Source organism: Sander vitreus, chromosome 18 (genome assembly GCF_031162955.1).
Source record: "Sander vitreus isolate 19-12246 chromosome 18, sanVit1, whole genome shotgun sequence".
Classification (NCBI taxonomy): Eukaryota; Metazoa; Chordata; class Actinopteri; order Perciformes; family Percidae; genus Sander; species Sander vitreus.
In genome coordinates, this window is record NC_135872.1 from 6,533,657 (window position 1) to 6,558,327 (window position 24,671).

The following is a 24,671-nucleotide window of genomic DNA, read 5'->3' on the forward strand; positions in this document are numbered from 1 at the left end:
TCTATACCAATGCTTTACATATTGGTTTGTTTATTGTATTCAGAGTAATTATAGACCATTTATATATTATATATTCCATGTAATGGCTAAAGTTATGGTTTAGGATCTCATAGTATCGAGATATTTATATAATTATATTGTATTTTATAATTGTATGTGTTAATTGTCCAGTGTCCTAGTGTGTGCTAGGCCTATCTGTTGGCATTGTTATTTAATAACTTTTTGAAAAGAAACTAAAACAACAAAAAAAAGAGAGATATTTGGCTCAGAAATAAACATCCATGCTTGAGAAAGACATACTTTCTGTATCTCCACTTCTTTCCAACCCACAGTGCTATCCAGCCTGTGGCCTTGTACCTGCCCAGATACCTCTAGGTCTGAGGCCGGTAACACTTGCTAGTTTGAAGTTTGTTGTTGTTTGTCAGGCAATTATCCTGAAAACGTACTTCTGTTGATCGAGAGGGCTGATAGGGGACATTAATTAAAGGGAGACTCGAACAGTCTCCAACACACACACACACTTTCACACCTCTGTGTTATCCAGGTGGCTGTATAGGTCATGCAGGTGGCGCGTAGAAATAAAGCAAGTAATTAGAGAATGTAAATATCACAGGTTCTTCTGCACGCTGCTGTAATTAAAAGGAACAGAAGGAGAGAATTGTAGAATAATCCGTCTCAGATAAAAATAGTTCCTGGCGGAGGTGTGAGGGAATATCACAGCTGTCATGTCAGAATGAAATACAATTTACTAAAAGCCACATGACTGCAATTAGATTTCCCTTCCTTGTTGAACTGAGTGTCTACACATCCGTTATGTGTTGATATATGCTAACAGTTAATTAAACACTGAGCTGAAATTTAATTTAATTTCAACCCACAAAAACAACTCCTCATGTTGATAATACCAAACTCTCCGTTATTCTGGTTGGTTTTCTTGCTCAGAAACTGTTGTCCCGAATCACTATTTATCAAGTAAACGTCCATTTCTTAATAGATTTGGAGCACAAATCTTTTCCTATAGATTCTAACAGCGAGTCTGGATGTATGTGCTGTGCTTCTGTGTTTGAATCCGCCCCAGCTGGATCTTTGTGATTGATTATCTTCTGATGCTATAGAATGTGAGGAAGGTTTAAACAATTATTAAATTATTAATAAACACAATGCTGCCTATTCCGGCTGTGGCTATGCATGCGTGGGTGCGCACTCAATGCATCACACGCTGTCTTTTGAGTGAAAATCTTCTGCATTTGAGACTGTGTGCTCATAATTATCATGGGATGGTAATAACAAGGTAGTTGGAAGTTATTCTTTTGCATATGTCACTCCATTCATGTATGTGTACACTAAAGTACGCTCCCACCCCCTGAAAGCCACAATGTAATTCTAACACCGCCTCCATCCACCTGTCTGCTGTAATTGTATAATGCAATAATAAATGTCCCTCCTTGTCCCTTCTTTGCATATCCTCTTGTGCATCCTTCCTGTAAGACATCCACCCTTTATGCTTCCATCCCTCCATCTTTTTTTTTTTTTTTACCTGTAACAGAAGTCTCTCATCTCCAATGATGGCGGCTTTTCTCCAGTCGATGACTTCAGAGAACGGAAGCTCCCAGCCGTTACTCAGAATAACCGGGATACAAGCAGCCTGTTAGGAAAGAGAGAAGCGAGAGCAAAAGAAAATCATTCTTTTTGGGGGACCGGAGTTGAACAAATGATAGTGGACAGCAAATGATCTTTATATAACGGATGAAGAAAAGGACTATAGGAGTAGTCAAACATTGTCAGAGTTCACATGAATAAAATTATAATGATTTATGGAGAAGCACCTAACCTTGTGTGTGTGTTTGTTTTAGGGAGATATTGTGTCTACAGTGTACATTTCATCATTGCAAGTTGTATGAAAGAGGAAAGAGGTTTTGTCTTCTTTATACAACCGTAGAATGGAACACTGGTATATCTTTCTTTATAAGGCCGTGTTGCACAAGCTGCCTTTTTCTCTACTGACGCCTAATGCTATCGGTAGCTGCACCCTTCGGTCACACGGACAAATGATGTATGTCATATTTCGAACCCGTACTGTGTTTGGTGAAAGTGCTTTTGCTCTGTCATCTTGGTGTGAGCTACAAAGTCACCTTAATCTAGATTATTTTATTAGCAAGGAAGATTTTAAAAATAGGATAAAGGACTTCCTGACCACTGAATGCACATGTCCTGTTACAGAATTCTGATATTCTTAGTTCTGATATTCTGATATAGTTTCTGATATTCAATATATTTTTTCTGTTTTGTATTAAGTATGTTGCTTGCTGTTTGTTACTGTATGTTGAGACTTTGATGCCGCTGTCTTGGCCACGACTCCCTTGTAAAAGAGATTCTAAATCTCAATGGGATTATTTCCTGGTTAAATAAAGGTAGAATAAAATAAAATAAATACAGTGTCAATTTATTTTCTACTTTTTTAAGTATTAGATGTTATTGTTAGTTTGCAACACATCACGTATCACGTTTTTCTGTCAGAAGATTGTTTTGTCTCAAAGAAGAAAATAAAATGGTTTCTGTTGACAAGTTTTTACAGCTTGAGAGCTAGGGAGAAAAATCCCAGTAACACATGAAGTCAAACCAGAAGTTTAAAGCAGAGCACTGGGAAGGATCTATTTTTCCCTCCCTATGAGGGATTTATATCATCCTCTTAGGCACTTCCTCTCTAATGAGACTCTTTCAAAGTGTTCCATATGAGAGTTTTGCAGAAACAAACGAAGTTGCCAAAAAGATTAATAAAGTGTATTTATTTATTTTCCCTGCTTGCATAAATATTTAGAGGATTCATTAATGCGACTTAATCCATCAGGAGCTCTTTTCATGTCCCACAGGAGCTCTCTTTGTTGCAGGAAAGACAGATTATGATGAGGCTCTTGGAAGTGTGCATCATTCGTGGTTAATGGATAGGAGTTGATTGTGCACTCTGCTGCGCTATCAAATGGTGTAATTATTAACCTGGAAAATATGCAGTTTTCTGGATAATTTATTTTGCTTTCACATATTGTATGCCTCATTCATAATCCCGTGGTGTACTTTCATTATGTTCTCAGTTTAAATTATATAACAGATATTAAATTAATACGAATGGGAACTAGCCAAAGTTTCCTTTCTTATCTATGAAAGCAGGTTTAATGAAAAATACTTAACATTTTCAGCAGAGTTGATAGTGCTGTACAAAAGTTTATACAATGGACAATACGGGGACTATACACCAGCCATATGAGCAGTCATCTTTGTTGACAAATGCATTAATTAACACCTCAAATCACCTTATATTTATGAATAGTACCATTCATTAAGGGTTGACATACTGCTTATAAATACCAATAATATAAGTTTTTCATAAAAGAGATTCAGAACGGTCATAGACATAGTCTGCAGTTTTAGTCCAGGAATGTTTAGAAGGTTTATGGCTGGGCGCCTGGGTAGCTCACCTGGTAGAGCGCGCACCCACACATAGAGGGTTTACTCCTCGACGCAGTGGCCCCAGGTTCAACTCTGCCCTGTGGCCCTTTGCTGCATGTCATTCCCTCTCTCTCTCTCTCCCCTTTCATGTCTTCAGCTGTCCTATATAAATAGAGGCCTGAAATGCCCAAAAAATTTATTTTTATAAAAGGTTTATGGCTTTACTTTAATGCCATACTGTATGGAGGGATTCGTCTGTGTTGTCTCAAGTAGCGGAGCAGTGTCAGAGAAAAGTGGGAGGGAAACAATTCAATACGTCTGGTATTTTCATTTAAAGTTCAAGTTCGACTGGATTCTCAATCAAGTGAAGCTGAGAGATTAAAGGAGATTCACAAAATGCCGAGTGCATGATCAGTGACCTGTCGACGCAGATTCTCGCTGCTTTGATTAGTCTGGCTTTGTGAGATGGCTTTTTCCTTTTCTTGTCTGTTTCTCACCGTCATCCTCGTACGTGTCTCTTTGTTTTTCTGTCCTTTGAATGTTAATGATTACTTTTAACTTTCCACACTTCTTTTCCTCTTCTTTCTTTTTTTCGGGTCTGATTTGCTGAAAAGGCCATTAAAATAATTGGCATGCATTTAAAATAAACGTTTAATTGCAAGTACTGCCAATCAGTTTTTCTATTGCTTTGTGCACCTTTCCTTATATCTTTTTTTTTCAACCTTTAATGTCAACACAAAGCTCAGCATGTCCTTGCCCGTTACTTTTAATTAAAAATAATAACGATGGTGCCAAAAAGTGTCAAGTACAGACTACAAAGAGGTGAGTTAAGTCCATGTCTTGTTTCTTTTCTTCTTTTTCTTAAATCTGACACATTTACATCATATTGATGTTTATTAATGTACGTCGTCCCTGATAAATAACCAAATTAAGTAAGTGCAATAAAGCAGGCTGTCTTCATTCACTGGTCGTACTTTTATCTATGAAAGTAATGCACTATAATTCATATACATCCCACGTAGTCTCGCATTGCCAGACCTTCCTCCACAGCGCTGCAGAGGAGGGTCTGGCAAGTCCACACAGCATTTCTGGATGGGCGAAAAACGTGCTCTGGTTTATTGGCATTTCTTTAAACCAATCACAATCGTCTTGGGCGGTGCTAAGCGCCGGACAGAGCCAACGTGCCTCTGCAAAATAGTCTCGGGAAGGAACTTGTTTTGGCCGAACCTGTACGTTTAAAAGTTGTTTTAGTCGTGCAACAGAAAACTCTGATTGGACAGATAGTCTAGCTAGCTGTCTGGATTTACCCTGCAGAGATCTGAGGACATCCGGCCGAAAAGAGGGACATCCGGCGGAATTTCCAACGGCACTGGAGCAATCCCGGAAGTGGAACGTTGTGGATATAGACTACATCCCACGTGATAGTGAGCCAGGACATGCACAGCTGCCTCTAAGGAAAAAGTTAGGTGACGTAGTTTAAATTGACTATATGTAACTTTTAAATGTTTCCAAAGCTCCAGTCATTTTTTCATACAATGATCTTAAATGACCTGTACCAGAAAACGAGACTAACAGTGAAAAGAACGCCATTTTTATATAGTTTTTAGTAAGGCCTCAGCCCGGGTCCGATTTTTTCCAGCGTAGTCACATTATGATTTGCGGCAGGTAGACGGCGCTGCAGTAACACATTCTGAAGGGTCACAGATTTCTTTGTAACACCGGAAAAGCCAGTGTTAGCGTATGCCAGCGGAGCCAGGTAAAAGGAAGCAGGAGATGTCTTTATATAAGCCTAATTGTATTTTAATGTTATTTTAGAAGTTATCTGTTGTAGTTATGGCGGATACTGGGGCAGGACTATCACAGGAAAGAAGGAAATTAAACAAAGAACAACTAAAAGATAAAAGGGAAAGTGAAAGACAACGATAATCCGAGTCACACTCGGTTGGGCTTTCAACAGATGGAGACAATTGTAAATGATTCAAAACCCATCCTGAAGTGGCCTTCAGGAATGTTATATGTCTATTTTATTCCTAAAATACACATGTGGTTGTACGTCAGTAACGAACATTAAATTATGTCCCCTTCCATTTAGTGCGGAGGTTTTCCTTTCAGTCCGTGTTTGTATTGGCCTACTATTTCTTTTTCCTTGTCCCCCTGTAACGTTACTTGTGACAAGCGTCCGTGGGTTTCATGAAATGCGCTGTATTAATCTAAGTTATTATTATGTTGGATGCTACAACAATCTCCTATTGTTTTGGCTCGTGACACAGTGACAGTGATAACGTTACCCAGTTTAGCTCACGATACATCCAAAGTAGGCTAAGTTACCGTATGCAACACTGGAAATGCAACGATGCATCTGTAACTTAAGCAAAATATTCATTGCGACTATATGACCTCTTGGTAATGCTAACTCAGTAATCTACAGTGGGCAATACAGCACCGTAAAGAAAAGAGCTTTACGACAGCAGGTGTGGTAAAAACACTACCGCTTTTGTCCAAAGCGGCCGCTAGAATCAGCACAAACTGAAAGTTACATATAGCCACTTTAAAGAGCGACAACGTCTGTGGTTATTTGGTTGACAGATTGTCTATTTTGTTATTTTATTGTATTGGATATTATTTATATACAGTATGTATGTAATTTTATCTTGTTAAGGAAGAGAGAAGGGGAAAAACCGAATTGTTTCAGGAGGTGGTGATGGCGGGGGGGGGTCAGACGGGGAGGTGATGTGGTCCTGTTGTGAGTTGTATGTTTTGTGTTTTGTTTGAGTGTTTTGTTTGTTTTAAATAAGAATAAAAATGTTTATTGTAAAAAAAATAAAAATAAAAACAAAAATAGCGACAAAGTCTGAGTATTGAGGAGATCAGGGTGGGTGGACGAGTTAAACAAACACAGGACCTTGACCCAGGAGACCGCCGTTCATATCCCATGTGAAAGCAACGGTCAGTGTTGACGTATTTGAACTTACTTTTGCTCTGTAAATTACACAACAAACATATTCATTTTAACCCAAACCAAGATCCTCAACCAAATTAATTAGTTCTCTATCGTATCGAGACTCTCCACCGTTCCATATGTACGGGGATGATCCCCCAGAGGTCAGGTATGTGGATACTTCTTTAAGACATACCGGCTTGCCCGGCCACGACCTATGCTATAATCTATAAAAGCACCTATGCTGGCGTGGAATCACTGATAGTTTGATCGGAACCGTCTCCGAGCGGCCTACAGCTGGAGAAATAGTCTCTTTACTCAGAGAACCAAGGTTACAACGTAACCGAGCAGTTTGTTGCCTAGACAGGTTCTGCACTGCGGGGGCACTTAGCAAGCACCATCTATGTGTTCCTATAACTTCAGTGTGCAGTGTGTCGTCAACAGAATACATCATTTGAAAGTGAGGAAAAACAAGAAAAAGGTAAACAAGTCAGCCAGAGGCAGACACGGGACAGAGTGAGATGCTTAGTGTCAAAACAACACAGAGACAGATAGAGACGAGGTGCTAATGAAATATGAACACATCTGCGGTCTAGGGACGTTTCTTTTCTCTGTAGATCTGTAGAAACAAGCATTTTCTGTGTCAGGGGGATGACAGATTGTCAATAGTAATAAGATCAACTGTTGCTGGAGGACGAGGAACTCTCTGATTTGCTGTGCCCAGCTGGAGCGCCACAGGCTGTCTGATAAGCCTTTACCAGTAATGAGAATAACAGAGAAAGGAACTTGTTACTTTACTTTTCTGCAATACCATGTCGTGTTCTCTGGGAATCTGAAGTATTTCACCTGAGGAGGAGTTGATATTGTTGAACTCCAAACACATTTCACACTGTGGGTTTCAAAGGTTGATTCTGATATTTTTTTGACTCTAGAAATGCTATTGTTTTTTTGCCTGGAATATAAAAAAAACATAATAAAGGATTGAACAATTACATCCTGACAGTGTGGAGAAACTTTGCACTGAAGCAACATTTTGACCTTTTGACCTGGGAGCGAAAAATGACAGAAATAAGTTAAATGAACTCCTGAAAATAAAAAGAGGATGGGTGAATTTGTATTTTCTTTGTTTTTATAAATTGTCTTTTTGATGCTTTTACTGTATTGTTATTTCTGTTTATGCTTTGTTCTAATGTTTATGCTGTTTTTAATGTAAACCACTTTGGGTTTCTGTGTAATCAAAGGTGCTATATAAATTAAATCACAATTGCCATATGCTTTAAACATAATCCACTGCAGCACAAACACACATAATGTACTGTGTACATGCACGCATACGCATACACATACGCAGGGGCGCCGCCGGGAATTTTGGGCCCCATGACAAAAAATCAAACTGGGCCCCCTCTGCGCAGCTGTTGTCACCACATCTCTAGGACCTAACTGTCCCATCAAAAGCTTTACATAACTCTAATTAAAGGCTTGCAACTGTCTTGCTTCTTGTAGTTCAATACAGTTAATATTGTCTGTATCTTACATGCAGACTCAGGTAAGCTACTCACTGTTTCCAACTGTCCAGCATCCAGTACAGACAGTAGGTTGTTGTTTTTTTTATTTTATTTCATAATGATCATTATGTGAGAAAATAATTGTTATTAATGTGTTTGAATTTCTGTCATTAATAAATATTTTCTTTTTTGTAATGGCAAAAAGAGCAAGAGAGACAGCGAAATCCCCACAGACTCCCTGCAATGATGCTAACTGGCATGTCATTGAACACAATGTTGCTCACCTTCTGGGACAGGGAGGGGCACAGTAAGGGGGAGACTGGGGTGCTGCTGACTCATCTGTTGTTAAGTCTGCTAAAAGGGGCAGGGACAATGATTTAATATGAATATCTTGCTAAACGTTTCCCTGCACTGATTAAATGGTGATTAAATGTAGGCTAACACTAGTCTGTAGCTAGCTAGCTTATTTCACTATGGACATTAAGCCAACAGGTTAATACCACTCACAGACTATAGGCTACCCACCTTTCTTGGTGAAAAACTGGGTTACAGTTTGACACCCTTTCCTTTGTCTTTCCTCTCTCTCTTTTCTCTCTTTCCGTTTTTGAAAACGTTAAAAAGATTTTGATTTAACGTTACTTGGTAACATTGTGGTCACTGTAGTTCTAGCGCTTCTACTGACTGCAACTAAACACCGTCACTGTCACACGGTCAATATGGATGTTTACTTTTTGGTCAATGGGGATATTTAATTTTTACTGCCAAAAACAAGTAAAAACAAAGAGATCATTAATTTTATTATTATATTTGAAATATATATACTGAATAATGATGGTTTAATAATTTTATATTAGTTTTTACCTATTTTTTGGGGCCTCTGTCAGTCATGCGCCCTTGGAATTGTCCTAACTTTCCCCCCCTATATACAGCGCCCCTGCACATACGCACACGTACACACAACACAACACAACACACCTGCAGGGCCTCTAGGAAGCGGAAGGATCCAAGACGTCGGCCCCGGGGCACCAGGCAGAAACTGGAGTTATGGAGCAGCTCCTGGTAGTCGAACCTACACAAACACAGATAAAAAAAAATCAGGTTAGACAATGAGCGAGGAAGATCTTGGCAAGACAAAGAAACTAAAAGTATAAAAGGAAAGGGGTACATTTCCCTAGTGTACACGCTCCTCTAATGGGCTATCAGAGAACATTAAAGGGACTTATTAGGACTTTAGCTTATTCACCGTAACCCCCAGAGTAAGACAAGTCGATACATACCCTTCTTGTGTCCGTGCGTGTTGTAACGCTGTCTGACGGTTCAACCGAGTCTACAAATCACAACGTGTAAATAGGAACATGTTGGTGTTATTTTGTCACTTATTTGGAGCAGTAGGCTAGTTGGAACCAGTTGCCTGCAGGTTCTGTGCTAGGCTAATCTACCGGTGGAACCGTCAGACAGCGTTACAACACGCACGGACACGAGAAGGGTATGTATCGACTTGTCTTACTCTGGGGGTTACGGTGAATAAGCTAAAGTCCCAATAAGTCGGCGTGTTCCTTTAACACAGTATGTATAAGAAAAAAGAAAGACAGGACAACAGAGAGAGAAAGAGAATAATCATGAAACTCAAGAGCTCTTCCAGGTAGCAATAAGATCTAGAGTCTAGAGAGCTAAAGGAAACAAAGGGCAAAGAGAAAAATTATTGTCAAACCCCGAATCTTTGTTTCCATGTTGCAATTTCCTGAGAATCCTTACATGTATGTTTCAAAAAACAATCTAAATCAGCTTACTCCTAAATGGCTAGCAAAGACTTCTTTCAAGGACTTGATCTCTTTCATAAAATGTGTGCTTGTAGAAGGAAGACGGCAGCTTCAGCAAATCCAAAGATACACAGTGGATAAATAATGAAATGTGCTAGAGAAAAAAGAAGTAGTCCACAGCGGTTATACAATTAAACAGCAATGGCCTTTAACACATTTCATCTGATCAAGATATGTGAAGAGAGAATCCTCCACGCAGGGCTACCTTCAGCGAAGGATTCGCTAAACTGTTGATCCCACAGCATAGTGTATCTTGTCCGTCAAGTGAGATCAAGAATTATACTAATATTTTACTGATTTAACTGTTTTAGCGTGAGTTATAGCTGCCCCTCAGGGTAGGGTCAGGCAGGTATAACTGAAGGGTTAGCCAATTTTGGGTGATGCTAGCAAGACTGCAGAGCAAGGTTCGAGGAACCCACCAAAAATATATTTTGAGTATCAAACAAGCTTGCTCCTCCGTGGAGGACAGCAGCTTGTAATCAGCTGGGATTTACAGCAGTAACAATGAATTTCAAAGGTGAAGGATTCATTTTCCAACCTGTCCCCTCTAATTTTTTTTTAATAGGATCGGAAAGTAGAGTTATAGAACTCCAGGAATTCCGAGATGTTTGGGAAACACTCAACCCACACGATCATTAGAGAAGTGGATTATGCTGCAGGAGTGGTTTGAGAAGATGCTAGGGACATTTTGATAACTTTTCCTTTTTCCATCATAAATGCTGTGAATCGACACTATGAGCAGCTGCTGTTATCAGGAAAGAATCAAGCAACAAACTTTTCAAAAGCACCTTTCATGCCGAAAGGAGGTGAGTGTTATATACTGAAAACATAGATTGTTGGTGGAGTAAAGGAAATGACAACAACATACTGAATGTTGGCTGGTCAGTTAAACAGCTGGACAATCAGGTGTCCAGTCACTTATATATTATATATTATAAACAACAGCAACAACACATCCTCCAGAGGCTGCTGGGCCAACCTTTAGGGTTAGTATTATAGTGCGTTCCATTTGTACTCGGAACTCAGATTTTCCGAGGTCAAAGTCAGAAACGCGCCCTCTGACCTCGGATTTCCGAACTCGGAACTCGGGCAACCGCAGAGTACCCCAAGCTAAAAATCCAACCTGGCTGCTCCGTGCATCAACAGCTGTGAAAGCTGTGGTAACGTACAGTTATAAGCACTTTGGTGTTATTTGTATCTCACTAAATCAGTTGTACACGCAGCGTTGTCCATATTCTACCTGTGGACAATGTTGCGCTGTTTGTATGCACAAAAACAACGTAATACGTTGTTATAAACTGGCATTGCTAACAATGGCTAACCTGGCTAGAGCTGATGAAAACAATGAAAATCCGACTTGTAAACGGAACACATTCACATTCACACTCAGGTGTGACGTCATTCCCAGCTTCGGTAAATGGAACGCACTATTACAAAGGCTAATAAAGGCTCTGTATGGAAATAATGTTGGAAACACAACATCGATGTAATTTAAATAGCCTGTACACAAAATATTTCTCTAAAGTTAAACTAAAAATGTTTCTACAGTCCTGAGTCCTGTGTGTGTGTGTGTGTGTGTGTGTGTGTGTGTGTGTGTGTGTGTGTGTGTGTGTGTGTGTGTGTGAGTAGGTGTTGGTGTTTGTGTGTACATATGATCTCAGGGCTGGCCTGAGGAGATTTCAGATTGCAGCCTAATCTGTCTGGGGATCAACTGTCCCCACAACCTCACCACTAGACACCTGTGTGCGTGTCCATGTGTGCGTGTGTGTCTGTGTTTGAAAGCAAAATAAGATGTCAAGTGTCCAGTTTGTCACCAAAAGACAAGGTCATTCTAAGTGCTGCTGAGAGAGAGAGAGAGAGAGAGAGAGAGAGAGAGAGAGAGAGAGAGTGCCTGTCACATATGTTTATATATGTATATATATAAGATGGTTATTTGGGAATAACAACAAACAACAGTTTTACTACAATTAAATCTTCACAACATTCTCCTCTGTTGCATATCACAAAATCCTATTCTTGTGACTTTGATTCAACTCCTGCATGACTTGTTTTTTGTGATGTCATCTTTATCTCTGATGAAAGAGCCTGGGAACACGTCTTGTTTAATCAGCCATGTTTGGACAGTACCGAGAAAGTAGAGCTGCTTTGTCCTGAGCTGCAGCCTGTGCCCTGAATCTGGAATATTATATAAGTGATACTGAGCTGGAAGCTGACACGGCACCGGTGGGATTGCCCCTAGGTATGAAGGGAGCAGACCCTGCAAGTAACCCAACAACAAGAAAAATACAAGGCCAATGAACAATGCAGAGACCTGACAGGAATTATGTGTCTGGAGCCAGATAAAAAAAAAACACAAACTAGTTAAATACCACTTTACAAAGAAGACGGGTACATTTATTGTTGTCCACACTCATCAGTTATAATGCACATCTGGATTGCACCAGCTATTTATAAATATGTCACAAAGTTTGTGCTTAAAGTCCTTTATACATTCTAAGTAACAGCTAGCTACAAACCAGTGATGTACTAAATGTGGTTTTAATGTGATGTGTCAAACTGTTGCTAGGAAACAGCTCTATATATACACATTATATACAGTTACAGTTCAATCAAAAGCAATCAACTATGTACACAGGAAGTCACTGTAGCATCAATTGATGTAGCAATGCATCAAAAAGTAACAGTCTTAAGGGGGCAAACAACATAACAATTAATTAGAATCTGAAAAGGATTTATTAAGTAAGTAACACTTGGATGGTGCAAACATAAAGATAAACACCTTAAAGACATTAAAAGGAAATAAACAATAAATACAGAAACATATACGTACAATTACTGATAACTGCCAATCATTTGTAAATGTACCCATGAGGTCTGCTGCCCTGGCAATCATATCCTGTTTTTAACGGTCCGAGTGGGGGATGGTGTGTCAGAAGCTCGGGATAAAAATCCTCAACATCAGAAACTGACTGCTCCTCAAATAAACCAACTGCTGAGCATCTTCCAAGACTCTCTAGCCCAGGATGCTGTTTTTGTTTTCCCCGGTTTTGTGCATTGATTGATTCTGCAGCTTCAGCTGTCACAGCAGCATCCTCATGCCTTTGTGTCCTGGTCTGATGTGTAGGTGTTATCTCTCAGGGATTCTTTCAGGTGGTTCAGGCTTCTACATCTCCAGGAAAAAAATGCCCTTCTCCCTATGCTGGACAAGACGTGACATGGCAACAAATATCTTACACACCATTACTTATAGTGCAGGGGCCAGCTGGAGGGTAGTGTACCTGCACCCTCAATCCATTGGGCTAGAGTGCTGCCAATCTGACGATTGTGATTTCCATTGGATCAAAGTACTGCCACTTGGCTGCCTGTTTTTTTGCCAATTTTCCCAGCCCTTGTGACATGACCAATTAATGTTTCCATGACAACTATCCACATTTTGATACCATGGATCCAGCACTGGAGACTGAGCCTATAGAAAATGTGTATTGTATTTGAATATACAACTTGTGAAAACTATTGCAATTAATAATGAATGTGATATTTGATGTAATGTTTTATTTAGCAGAATTACATTGTGTTGTTCTGTCCTATCCAATATTTATATTATATTATATATTTCTCAGCAGATTTACTATGCTGTATTCTGATAAAAAAAAAAAATGAAAAGATGTACTTCACAGTATGTGAATGATACAAGCCTGTAAAGACATTAAGTATGTGGCCCACTTAAAAAACCAAGATGAGGGTTTAAAAAGTCAGTCGTATTTATTTTAATTTTAAGGTTTTCATCTGCTTTTCAATTAAACCTCTGTATGCTCTATACACTGTGTTTGGAATGGAAAAGGTCAATGATCAAGGACAAGGACGAGGACTGCTCCTCCTCGGGAAGCGACGGCCAGCTGAATGTGAACACAGCTCCTCACCACTGTTCTGGGCTTGTTATACTGAGAGTAGATTCCATTAGAAACCCAGGATATAGAAAGAGGAGCTGGAGAAACTTGCTGAAGAAACATGAATATAGGATGCTGTGCATGGTGTGTTGCCACCATGACCCATATAACAGTACCACACTACTCCTAACCATTTGACAACAGTGCCCAGATAAACCTTTGTGAATGGATTGCTTTAGGCATCAAAATTAATCAGATGAATAAACTAATCAGAAAGAGATAAAAGAGGGTGGACAGGAGAGGTTATAAGCACTTTGGTGTTATTTGGATCTCAGTACAGTTTTTTACGATCACTATGACAATTTTTTCAATACTTTTAACAACTTTCCTAAACTCTTAACACGCCTACAACACATGATTGGCAAAACAGTTCATTTCATGCTCAAAATCACACATTGAAAACTAAACTCCAACACTGATTTTCAAAATACAATAATACACTAACACAATACACTGTGTTTACCAAAACAATGCAATCATGTGTCTAAGTCAAATAATTCTTCCAAAACACTAACACATGTTCTCTCCCAACAGGAACATTTAGTCAATCATAGAACAGCGTCATACAAAACACTAACATCCCATGGAATTACAGAAACTGCATTATTTTAAATGTGTCAGGGCTGCCCTTATACAACAGACAACAGTGTATTGTATCGAGCATAGATTGTGTTTTGGACTGTAGTTTCTCTTGAAGCTTCTCTACATTTTTGTTTTGTTGTTTTTTTTAAAGATTATTTTTTGGGCTTTTCCACCTTTATTTGACAGGACAGTTAGTTGAGAAAGGGGAGAGAGAGAGAGGGGGGGGGGAAGACATGCAGGAAATCATCACAAGTTGGATTTGAACCCTGGACCTCTGCGTTGAGGCATAAACCTCCAAGTATATGTGCACCTGCTCTACCCACTGAGCCAACCCGGCCACTGTTTTCTTTCTTTTGCTGCAGAGATTCAATACAAAAAATGAATGACCCATCTCAGAGTAGCTTTATAGAATGTACGGTTTATGAAAACAAGGAGACAGAGACAGAATTGTCCTGGTACTCCTCTTCCTCTCCTCGTGAAGGCATCTTTCTTATTTTCTGTGTTCATCTACAGTATATTGTTCAAATAGGTCCTCTTTCTGTATGTACTACCATATGATCATGTGATTGAAAGAACCTCAACACCTGAGTATGTTTCCTAGAAGGGAATCAGCTGTGATTGATCTATTTGCATAACTTCAATCAGCTGTTTCTCAATAAATGCATATATAAAATGCAGGGGATATATTTGTGTTTTAATTTACAATATGAGCAGCTGTTCACTTTGACTTTAGCCTTTAAGTTAGGTTTAGAACATGATGTTATCTGTTCTGACAGACAGTGTGAAAGCATTTGTAAATTGGTCAGTAAAAATCCACTGTTTTGGTCTTGGTGGAGCTTGTGTGTAAAAGAAGTTCAAGCATTTAAAATGTGTGTTAACTGTATGCATTTTGTGTCAAAGCAACAAGAAATATGTTAATTGTATAGCCTACACAGACGGATGCTGTGCTGTGTTAAGAGTTTAGGAAAGTTGTTAAAAGTATTGAAAAAGGTGTCATAGCGATCGTAAAAAACTGTAAATCAGGAGAGGAGTAGGTCACAGCGCGTCCCAGAAGCGTGCGTGAAGGAGGGCCAGTATGACTTCCGGTTCAACCGAGGAGCGATGAGCTATCAAATAAGGGGAAGTGAGATGCACCTTTAGACAGACACTCCTCTCACTGGCTGGCTGATCCTCTCCTGGCACATTTTCTCAATTTATTAATCTGTCATCATGCTTCACCTCAGCCACCTACTTCAGTGTTGGCAGTGAATGAATTAGAGTGTGCCTCACCTCCCTGTTCTTACACCTGTGTGCAGTCCTTGTATGTGTTTGTTCAAGCACGTGTGTGTGTGTGTGTGTGTGTGTGTGTGTGTGTGTGTGTGTGTGTGTGTGTGTGTCTGTGTCTAAGTTGTGTGTGTGTGTGTGTGTTTAATCATATAAAGCAAGTTTTCAAGCATGTGTCAGTATTGCATGTGTGAGGAAAAGTGTGTGATCCCTTTTGTGTGTCAAAATAAATGTGTATAGTATATACATGAATGTACAGGAGTGTTGTTGCATATTTTCTGCATTCCAGCAATTGCATGTGATTATGTTGCATACACGTTGGCACTATTTGTTGTGTAATTTAATATACAGAGGTCATTATTTACTTTTTTATTCTGAAACAATAATTCAGTATTTTATCTGTGTATTTTGTTTATTGTTTCTCTCTTACAATTAACTGAGCTGTGGTCGTCGCAGCAGGACTGCGTTTACTTTAAAGTGTTCTGATCAGTATCTGATTGCAGCAGGAAGCGCAACAACATTTATGTGCATAGGGACTACAAATCTGTGTAAAGATGACTTAAACTCATCGGGTAGCTTTTGGCAAAATCCATAAAAAAAAGAGTGAAAAAATGAGTGTGGAATGATGTGTGGATTCAGATTATTTTCCTGTGTTTGTGTGCATGAAAGAGACAGTGAGACAGACAAGAGAAAGACAGAGTTGGATGAAACCCAGTAAGAAGGAATTAAAAATCAATATGGGCCACAGAGAATCACTCAGAACATTTGAGCTGAAAAACAAAACAAATAGTGTTGCTCGCCATAAAGTAAAAGGGTTCCCTCAGCAGAGACACTAAATAGTTTCAGGAGTGAGAGATCAATATGAGGCCTTCCAGAGTAGACCCTGAGGTCTGGTTTACACTAGTGAAGAATATGGTTTCATATCTGAAGAGAAAAACCAAAATGCACAAAACAAAATATTACACACAAAAGTAATACAGTTGGAGAGCTCTCCTGACACAACATAGTGTTGGTAATTACATGACAGACAGCTCTGTGTATCAGTCTGTTGTTTATTGTCTGAGTCAGAAAATATTCCAAAAGTTCAACATAGTTCTGAAAGCCCTAAGGCTAGGACTATTAACAAAAAATCAATGTAAACAATGCAGGTTTCAAATTTTTGTATTTGCAAATATTGTATGATTGTGAGAAACACTGGATATTAACAGAAACTTTGTTTGTTTACATGAAAACTTCACAGGGTGCCTTTAAAACTTCCTGAGGAACGACTAAGCCCTAGTCCACACGTGCTTATTTTTGGAAACAGTTTTTTCTATCCTTTATTCTATGAAAACGCAAAAACACAATTGAAGTGCTGTCAAGAGCGTGCCAAGCCAACAGGCGGGGATATAACCCCAGTCGCACAAACAAGAAGAAGATGTTGGCCAATCAGATGCCTGAAAAAAAAACATTACCCACCAATTAGAAGTCCAACGGTCTCGTCGAAGACCGGTGACGTTGGCGGCATGGCAGTGCTGGATTATGTAGCAATGATCTCTGTAGTGCATTCTGACGGCTCCGTTCCACAATACCATGGAAGAGTAACTGTACATTTATGTTTAAACATGTTAAAAGTCCTGCTTGCAGGCCTGTTACCAGCACTATTTTGGTCACATCAGCACTTGCAAAAAATATCGCCTCATTTGTGACGCCTCACAAAGGCAATAACGCCGCACACTCTGACGTTAAAAGCTAAAAACGTTGTTTTCCCTCTGTAGAAGACAACACTAAAACAGTGTTTCTTAAAATTGTTACGATTCAAAAGGTCCATTTTTAGTGACCTTAAACGCTGTTTACTTGTGGAGGAAAAGCCAAAACGTTAAAAAAAAGCTAAGTTTAAAAAATAATACCCATGTAGGTGTCTTTATATCAAAAATGGTCAAACCACACACTCTTTCTCACCCTGTCTGTGTTAAATAACTAAACGCCTGGTCAGATTCTGACGTTTACTCAGTCTTTGATCAAATATTTGCTGATCTAAACTCAGTTCTTGGATGTATTATAGAAGCACAGATCTTGTACGGCTGCCTGTGGTCAGACAATATTTGAGAGAATTGGCATATTTCGTTATAAAAATCCACCATATTGTTTCAATGTTTTGCAGTAATACTGGTATTGTAAAAATTGTTTAGGTATCACTACAGAAGGTTTGCATTGGTACATACGACAATACTCAGCCTTACTATGAGTCTGTAAGCACGACACTTATCTAACTTTGCTAAAGTCTGGGTATTCCAGGCTCCCAACATTTATCATTATAAGTGCAGTGTACTGAGTAAAGTATAAATGGCATCAGCAGTAATTACTACAAACAGGCGCACCTCACACACACATTCAGGCGACAAAAAGGAACTGAAGGCTTTGTCTCACACACAGACTAGTAGTCCCTCTAGGTGTAATTGTTCAGTGTGTGTGAAGTGTGTGGACCCATTAATTATAAAGGAGACACACACACACACACACACACACACCCACGCACGCACGCACGCACGCACACACACACACACACACACACGGATGTCCTTGAAGAGAAAAATAATGTTTGTTCATAAAAGAGCGAACAGGGCTAAAATGTTGCTCACTTGTGCAATTTACAAGACAATGGAAATAAATTGAACATCTTGAACCTCACAGTGGGAAATGTTTTACTTAGAACAGATAAAAAGGAAAAAGAACAATGAGCAAAAATGATTTAAAGAGCATGACTGTTACCGTACATTCTCAGTGCACAGCAACATGCTCTCTAGAAGGGGCTAATCAGGTCAGACCATCAGGAAACAAGGTCTTTAAACGCACCACAAACTTGAAAACATTTGGTCCAACTGTGTTCTGAAATTTCAATAGCAGAAGAACACACTGGGAGTGACTTCCTCACTAAGTACAGTTGCAATATGTAGGCAGTCAGAAGTGGAAAACAAAAGGAAAAATGTACCAAAATCTTATTCCCAAGCCATGATCTACAAGTCACAGTTTTAAAATGAATGCCCCCTTTAATTTCAACTTTGTAAAGATTGGGATACAAACAAAATCCTTACAGATTTGTGCAGCTACATGTGTGACAGTTATACAGACACGTTATACTGTATTTGCGCAATTTTCCTAGCCGACTCCCCACATTTGTCGTCTCTTTTCAACAGGCTGCACTCTTGCGAGCAGAACACAGAGGAAAAAAAGAGTGTGTGGTTTGATGAATTTGTTTTAAAATGGGAGTCAGGAGGAGAGGCACCCTCGGCCGCACAAGATGTGAAGCAGTTGGGATTTGTTAAGTCAGGCCAGGAGCTGAGGGGTTTAGTGTTTGTGTTTGGTGTAAATGTGTGTGTGTGTGTGTGTGTGTGTGTGTGTGTGTGTGTGTGTGTGTGTGTGTGTGTGTGTGTGTGTGTATGCGTGTGTGTGTGTGTGTATGCGTGTGTGCGTGTGTGTGTGCGTGTGTGCGTGCGTGTTAAGGTGTCGCTTTAGGAGAGCTGCAGTAGATTCCCGTCAGTAATGTTATCGTCTGTGTTATCTGCATATTATGATATTATGTGTCACTTTATACGCAACTAGTGACTGGTAACTTTAATATTGTTCATTTTACCAATTTTTAGAAATCGGCAAAATAAAATTCTACTGCATTTTGGATGGGCAATTTTCTGCTAATTGACAGTTTAATTAGTACACTTATATGGGAGTGAGAAAGGACAAAATGAACGTCAATGTTTTTCATTGCTTTGGAAAAAAATGATTACTGTATAAAAGCTCTTCAAAGCACATGCCATGTTGAAGTGGCATTGCAAAAGCACTCTGACAAGTTATTTTTAAGAAAACAGCAATTGTGTCATTGAGTTCAACAAGAAAACAGCAGGGCAGATATATCTGCTGATATCAGTTTATTGTAGTCTGGCTATCACCCCACCAAGCTCAATCTTTTAAGATTGAACATTAGTCTGGGGAGTCTGCTCTGTATTTTCTCTGCACAAGAGGCGTGATCAACGGGCATAAATCTAATGACTCTGTACGCAATTGGATAGTCCTTCAACCAATCAGACCAACGATCCGGGTGATGTAGCAGCGACAGCGGCATCAACGGGTTGCTGCGCTTCGGTGGCCGAATGTAAACAAGAAGCTGCTTGGTCGCTTCTCTATCCTCATCGTGTCAAACCCGCCAATAGCGCGCCAGGTGGATAAGCCAGTTTGTGATTGGTCCCCGCAAAATTGTAACGAAAGCAGGATAGATGAACGTACAGGTTTCCAGCCTGAGCTGCAGGGCGAAACAAATCGCAAGCAGATCGGGCTGGGTTTACCCAGTCTAAGTTTATTGCAGATATATCGGTGTAAACGTCAACGTCAAAAACTCTACTGACAAAAACATGTCAGAGAATGGAATTATTTTCCAAAATGTTCATGTAAAAAAAAAAAGAAAAAAAAAGGGAATTTCAGCAAATTAATATTTTCAGGTTTTCTATACCTTCAAATCAATATCTGTACCACCATCAATCAAAAATTGCTTAGCCTATACTTTTCAACACGACTATTTACTTTGCATTAGGTGATTCTTGGCCACTAGAGGGCAGAAAAACATCAAACACGATGACAGATATGCATGCATCACCATATGGCCGGCTTATAAAGCTGTCAGGGCAAACATATTGGCTAACAAGTGCTTTGCATTCGTTCTTACATGACATCCTCTGTTCTAAATAAAATGTGTCTTTTGCTCCAAGGGTGTATACATTAACATTAACACTGCTGTTATCGTTTAAACAGCATTTTCACACACATTTTTATACTTCTTAATATATTCTCAGTTAAAGAACCATCTGTGGGCCTAAAACAACATACTGTAGGTAGGTGTTAATAAAAAAAAAAAAACATCAGCGGGGCAAAAGACAGCACATAGGAGGTCTAGGTTTCTGTGATTTGCTTAGTTGTTTCTTGTCAAAGCTCTTGAGACTGAGGATTGAGATGAAAATGTCTTACACAACTATAAATGTAGTCCAGCTAAGCCATATTTTTTTAAAGATAATTATTTTTCGCATCTTAGGCCTTTATTTGATAGGACAGCATAGATATGAAAGGGGGGAGAGAGAGGGGGGAATGACTTGCAGCAAAGGATTGCAGGTCAGAAATGAACTCGCCGCCACTGCGGCGAGGACTAAGCCTTTGTATATGGGCGCACGCTCTACCAGGTGAGCTACCCAGGTGCCCCAGCTAAGCCATATTTAATGACAATCAAGACACAGCAAGTATCCATGCTACTGTGAAATTCTTTTATTAGTCCACTAATTAGATCCACTAGTTGTGTGATGTATACAGTATATAACAGAGGGAAGGAGTAAAGTGTTAATTAAAATACAAAGTGCAGTGGTGTAGATGGCCCCACAGCTTAGTACTGTTCCTTTATGAGATATTAAGACAAAGGTGGTCATAACTCAGGACACCGAGGGGAAATGTGTCACACTTTGAATTACAAAAACAATTCAAAGCCAACAGCTGAGAATCTATCTTGCTAAAACCCTGAAAAGAACTGTGGTCAAGGCTTACAACTGACTTAGGGGAAAAGTGTGAGACGCCACAACATCCCAGTCAAATCTACCAGCATCTGGCTCTTTGGAGTCTGATGCAAGCTGTTTAAAAACTCGTCAAAGCATCAACAACAAGCTATTTAGTCCACCATCAAAGAGCGCGGCAAGGAATGTGTGTGTGGTGTGTGGTGTGTGTGTGTGTGTGTGTGTGTGTGTGTGAGAGAGAGAGGATGAGCGGCTGCTTTCTCCACAGTTAGTCTTACAAATGTGTGTACCTACATTAGTGCAGAGGCATGTTCATGCATTTCAAAGCGCTCCCATTGTCTCCAATCTGCAGTCAACAAATCACATAATTCAGACAAATGTTTAATGCTTTAATGACTTACACCACAAATAATGGGAATAGGAAATGGGGGTCTGGCTGAGTGGAGACAGAGAGCATTAGTGATTTGAAGCTTTCCAGTGTGTATGTGTGTTTCTCTTTGTGTTGACCAAATGTCCCGACAGAGATGATAATGTTAAAATGTGAAAACTCTTTTGATCAATAGAAATAGATTCAGGTTTAAGGTCAGAGAGGAAAGGGGTTAAAGGCTTCAGTACGCTACAAATGAAATGCTTGTCAGATCGTCGAACAGCCAGAAACAATCATTCAGAAAGTCCTCCAACACTTTTCTCGATATTTTGACAATTTTTCCAATCTTTCCGTAACCGACAATCAGAGGTCCAACTTTATGCAGCCATCGACCCGGTTTGTGGGTCTGAGAGAGGATTGAAACATTTCTCTCTAGATTAGCTACCTCCATCATTTTCCATTTGTACAACAGAGTGCAACACCATAATAGAGTGTCCGAAAGTGTTATTCCCATTTGTACAATTCATCCCATCTTGCTTTCTATGATTTGAAGCCTTCTATTTTTCGTCTCTTCAGTGTACGTTTAAAAAAAAAAACACCTTTTGTGGATGGAAGGGCTACGCAAGCTGACCACAAACAGAAAAAGCAGTTCACCAGTGTGATGGCAAACCAGTGGGATCAAATCAAACTTTCTTTTGGACTCAAACAAACAAACAAACAAACAGACAAGCCCACAGGGAAAACAGCCATAAACAAACTTGTGTCTGTGCCTCTGTGTGCCGACACTCTGGAAATGCTTGTATAAGTCTTTCGGCAGCATCGCTTTTAACCTTCATATTCAAACAACAGCAGTGCGTGTGTGTGTGTGTGTGTGTGTGTGTGTGTGTGTGTGTGTGAGTTTGAGGGACAATCGTTTGCATGTTCATTGCTGTGTTGGAGTGTCTTTGAAAGAGAGAGAATTTTTCATATTTATCAGTGTGTGTATATGTGTGAGTGTGTACCTAAACATCCCAGTTGAGACTGTTCCCTTCTCTGGCTGAGTTGAAACACAGGTCTCTGGGCTGGTATTAAAGCCTAATGTTGCAGATGGGTCTGACTCAGAATATTAATGCACACACACACACACACACACACACACACACACACACACACACACACACACACACTCAGAGGAAACATAATGACTGGAAAGGTATCTGTATGGTTGGAAGTAAACAAATGTTCAAAGTTGGGTAATTGCAACAACAGCTTTGGAGCTGAAGAGAGAAGCTCAGTTCCTTATTCTTTATCGGAAATCTCAAACACGATATGTTCAAAATGGCAACAATCTCAAACGTTGTTTAAGTTACGACTCATTTACAGTAACAAGGGAAGCATCAATCCAACTTATTAGAATCACGTAATGTCAGGTAACACGAGGCCAGGGATCCCACCACGGCTCAAGAAATCCAAATAAGAGAGGAAACACTGGATTTTATAATGACACTGACAAATGAACTGTATTTAAAGGATAAAGCTGGTTATCTTTTATATTTTCTCTCCCTTGAAGACACCAAAACCAACAATAAAGGTAAGTATTCTGTGCAGCCACAGCCTGACATTGCTTAATCTTCAATCATTCCCTATTACTAAAAACTAGCACACTGAGACACAATGTGGTGACATTTTCACATGGGCACTGTGATTTATTTTGAGTCAATCCAACAAAACACTACTTAGTAGTGCACCAAACATGCAGTTGAAAATAGTCCCCCGAAAATCATTATTTACTACTGTTTGCTTAAAACTACTAGAAAGAGAACAACATTTTATACCTGAGCTACAGGTGGTGATAATGATGTCTGGTGGGGCTCAGCACCGACACATATGCCTACGCTCTTCTAGTATGCTTCTCTAACACATACACACATACCCTGAAGAAGTGTGTGCCTTGTGAGACACCCTCCCTCTGTGCCCCTGCAGGTTTCAGAGGGCCAGGGTAGAGGGAGCTGTGTGTGTGTGTGTGTGTGTGTGTGTGTGTGTGTGTGTGTGTGTGTGTGTGTGTGTGTGTGTGTGTGTGTGTGTGTGTGGCAGTAAGTGCACTTCACACATCCGTCTCACTTCTTTTTCGCTGTTAGGATTAGTATGAAATATATGGAACCAACATTGTAAATACGAGTTAAAATAATTTACAGAGACAGAAATAATACGTTTTTTTTACATGCCATTTTTACATTTCTAAAGTGCAGGAATACTTAAAGGAAATTTGTGACATTTGTCAGGTGAGTGGTTTCTATGAACAGGGAACCTTGAGCATGTTATAGGTTAAAATATGTTTAATAATCAGTGGAAGAATTTCAAAAAGCCGACAATGCCTTCTTAAAGAGCCAAGTTAATGTCAAAGTGTAATCTTTCTGTTATTAAAAAGCAAAATACGTCAATACATAGCGAGAATAACTTCATGTTCAATGGTAGCTTTGCAATGTAATGAAATACAAAAAACTAAAAAATCCAGGTAACAAATCAACAGCACCAAGGGCATGACTAGACAAGGGTAACGTCTTTATATGTCTTGTTTTGTCAGTCCAAAGATATTCACTGGTATTTACTGCACACTGATACAAACCAGAAAATCCTCACATTGACAAGCTGGAACCAGTGTTTGTTTTTGCTTTATAAATGGCTTAAACAATTATCAAAATACAAAAAAAAATACTAGAATATCCAACAATTGATTAAACGACTAATTTCAGGTCTAAAATATCATTGCATGCTGTACAGTAGCATTACGATTACCCTTAACTAGAGCTAAGGAGCCCAAACAGCCCCTCCAAAATACACTTTAAATACTTAAATACTTGTGAATCCAACTTCCTGCGCCATACAGTATGTGCAAAGGTTCCCAGTGGTTGGATGTACATTTTCTCAAGTACTGTACTAAAGTATACTTTTGAGGAATTGTACCTTACTTGAGTATTTTCATTGTTTGCTACTTTATTCTTTTAACTTCACTAGATTTATTTGACAGCCTTTAGTTACTAGTTACTTGCCAAAATCAGATTATTATTACAAAATATAGACCAATGTGACGTCTTAATTTTTTTCTGACCAACAACCCAAAACCCACAGCAATTCAACATATTATTAAATATGACAGAGAATGGCCACAAATCCCCACGTTTGAGAAACTGGAAGCAGAATGTTTTTCTGATATTTTTGCTCGGAAATAACCTCAATTATTATTAGGTTATGGACATTTGCCAATTTTCTGTCAATTGACTAATCAATTAACTGACTAAGT

General features: G+C 39.3%; 1 protein-coding gene across 1 annotated transcript in view; it reads right to left on the minus strand.

Annotated features, from left to right (window-relative positions):
* Positions 1-24,671, minus strand: part of LOC144533167 (exostosin-1-like) — a 251,624-nt gene that overhangs the window by 48,503 nt on the left and 178,450 nt on the right. Inside the window, exons 3-4 of the mRNA XM_078274367.1 lie at positions 8,863-8,956; positions 1,538-1,645 (exon numbers count right to left, since the gene is read on the minus strand). Coding sequence (XP_078130493.1) covers positions 1,538-1,645; positions 8,863-8,956 — 202 coding nt within the window. The remainder of the gene's footprint in view (positions 1-1,537; positions 1,646-8,862; positions 8,957-24,671) is intronic.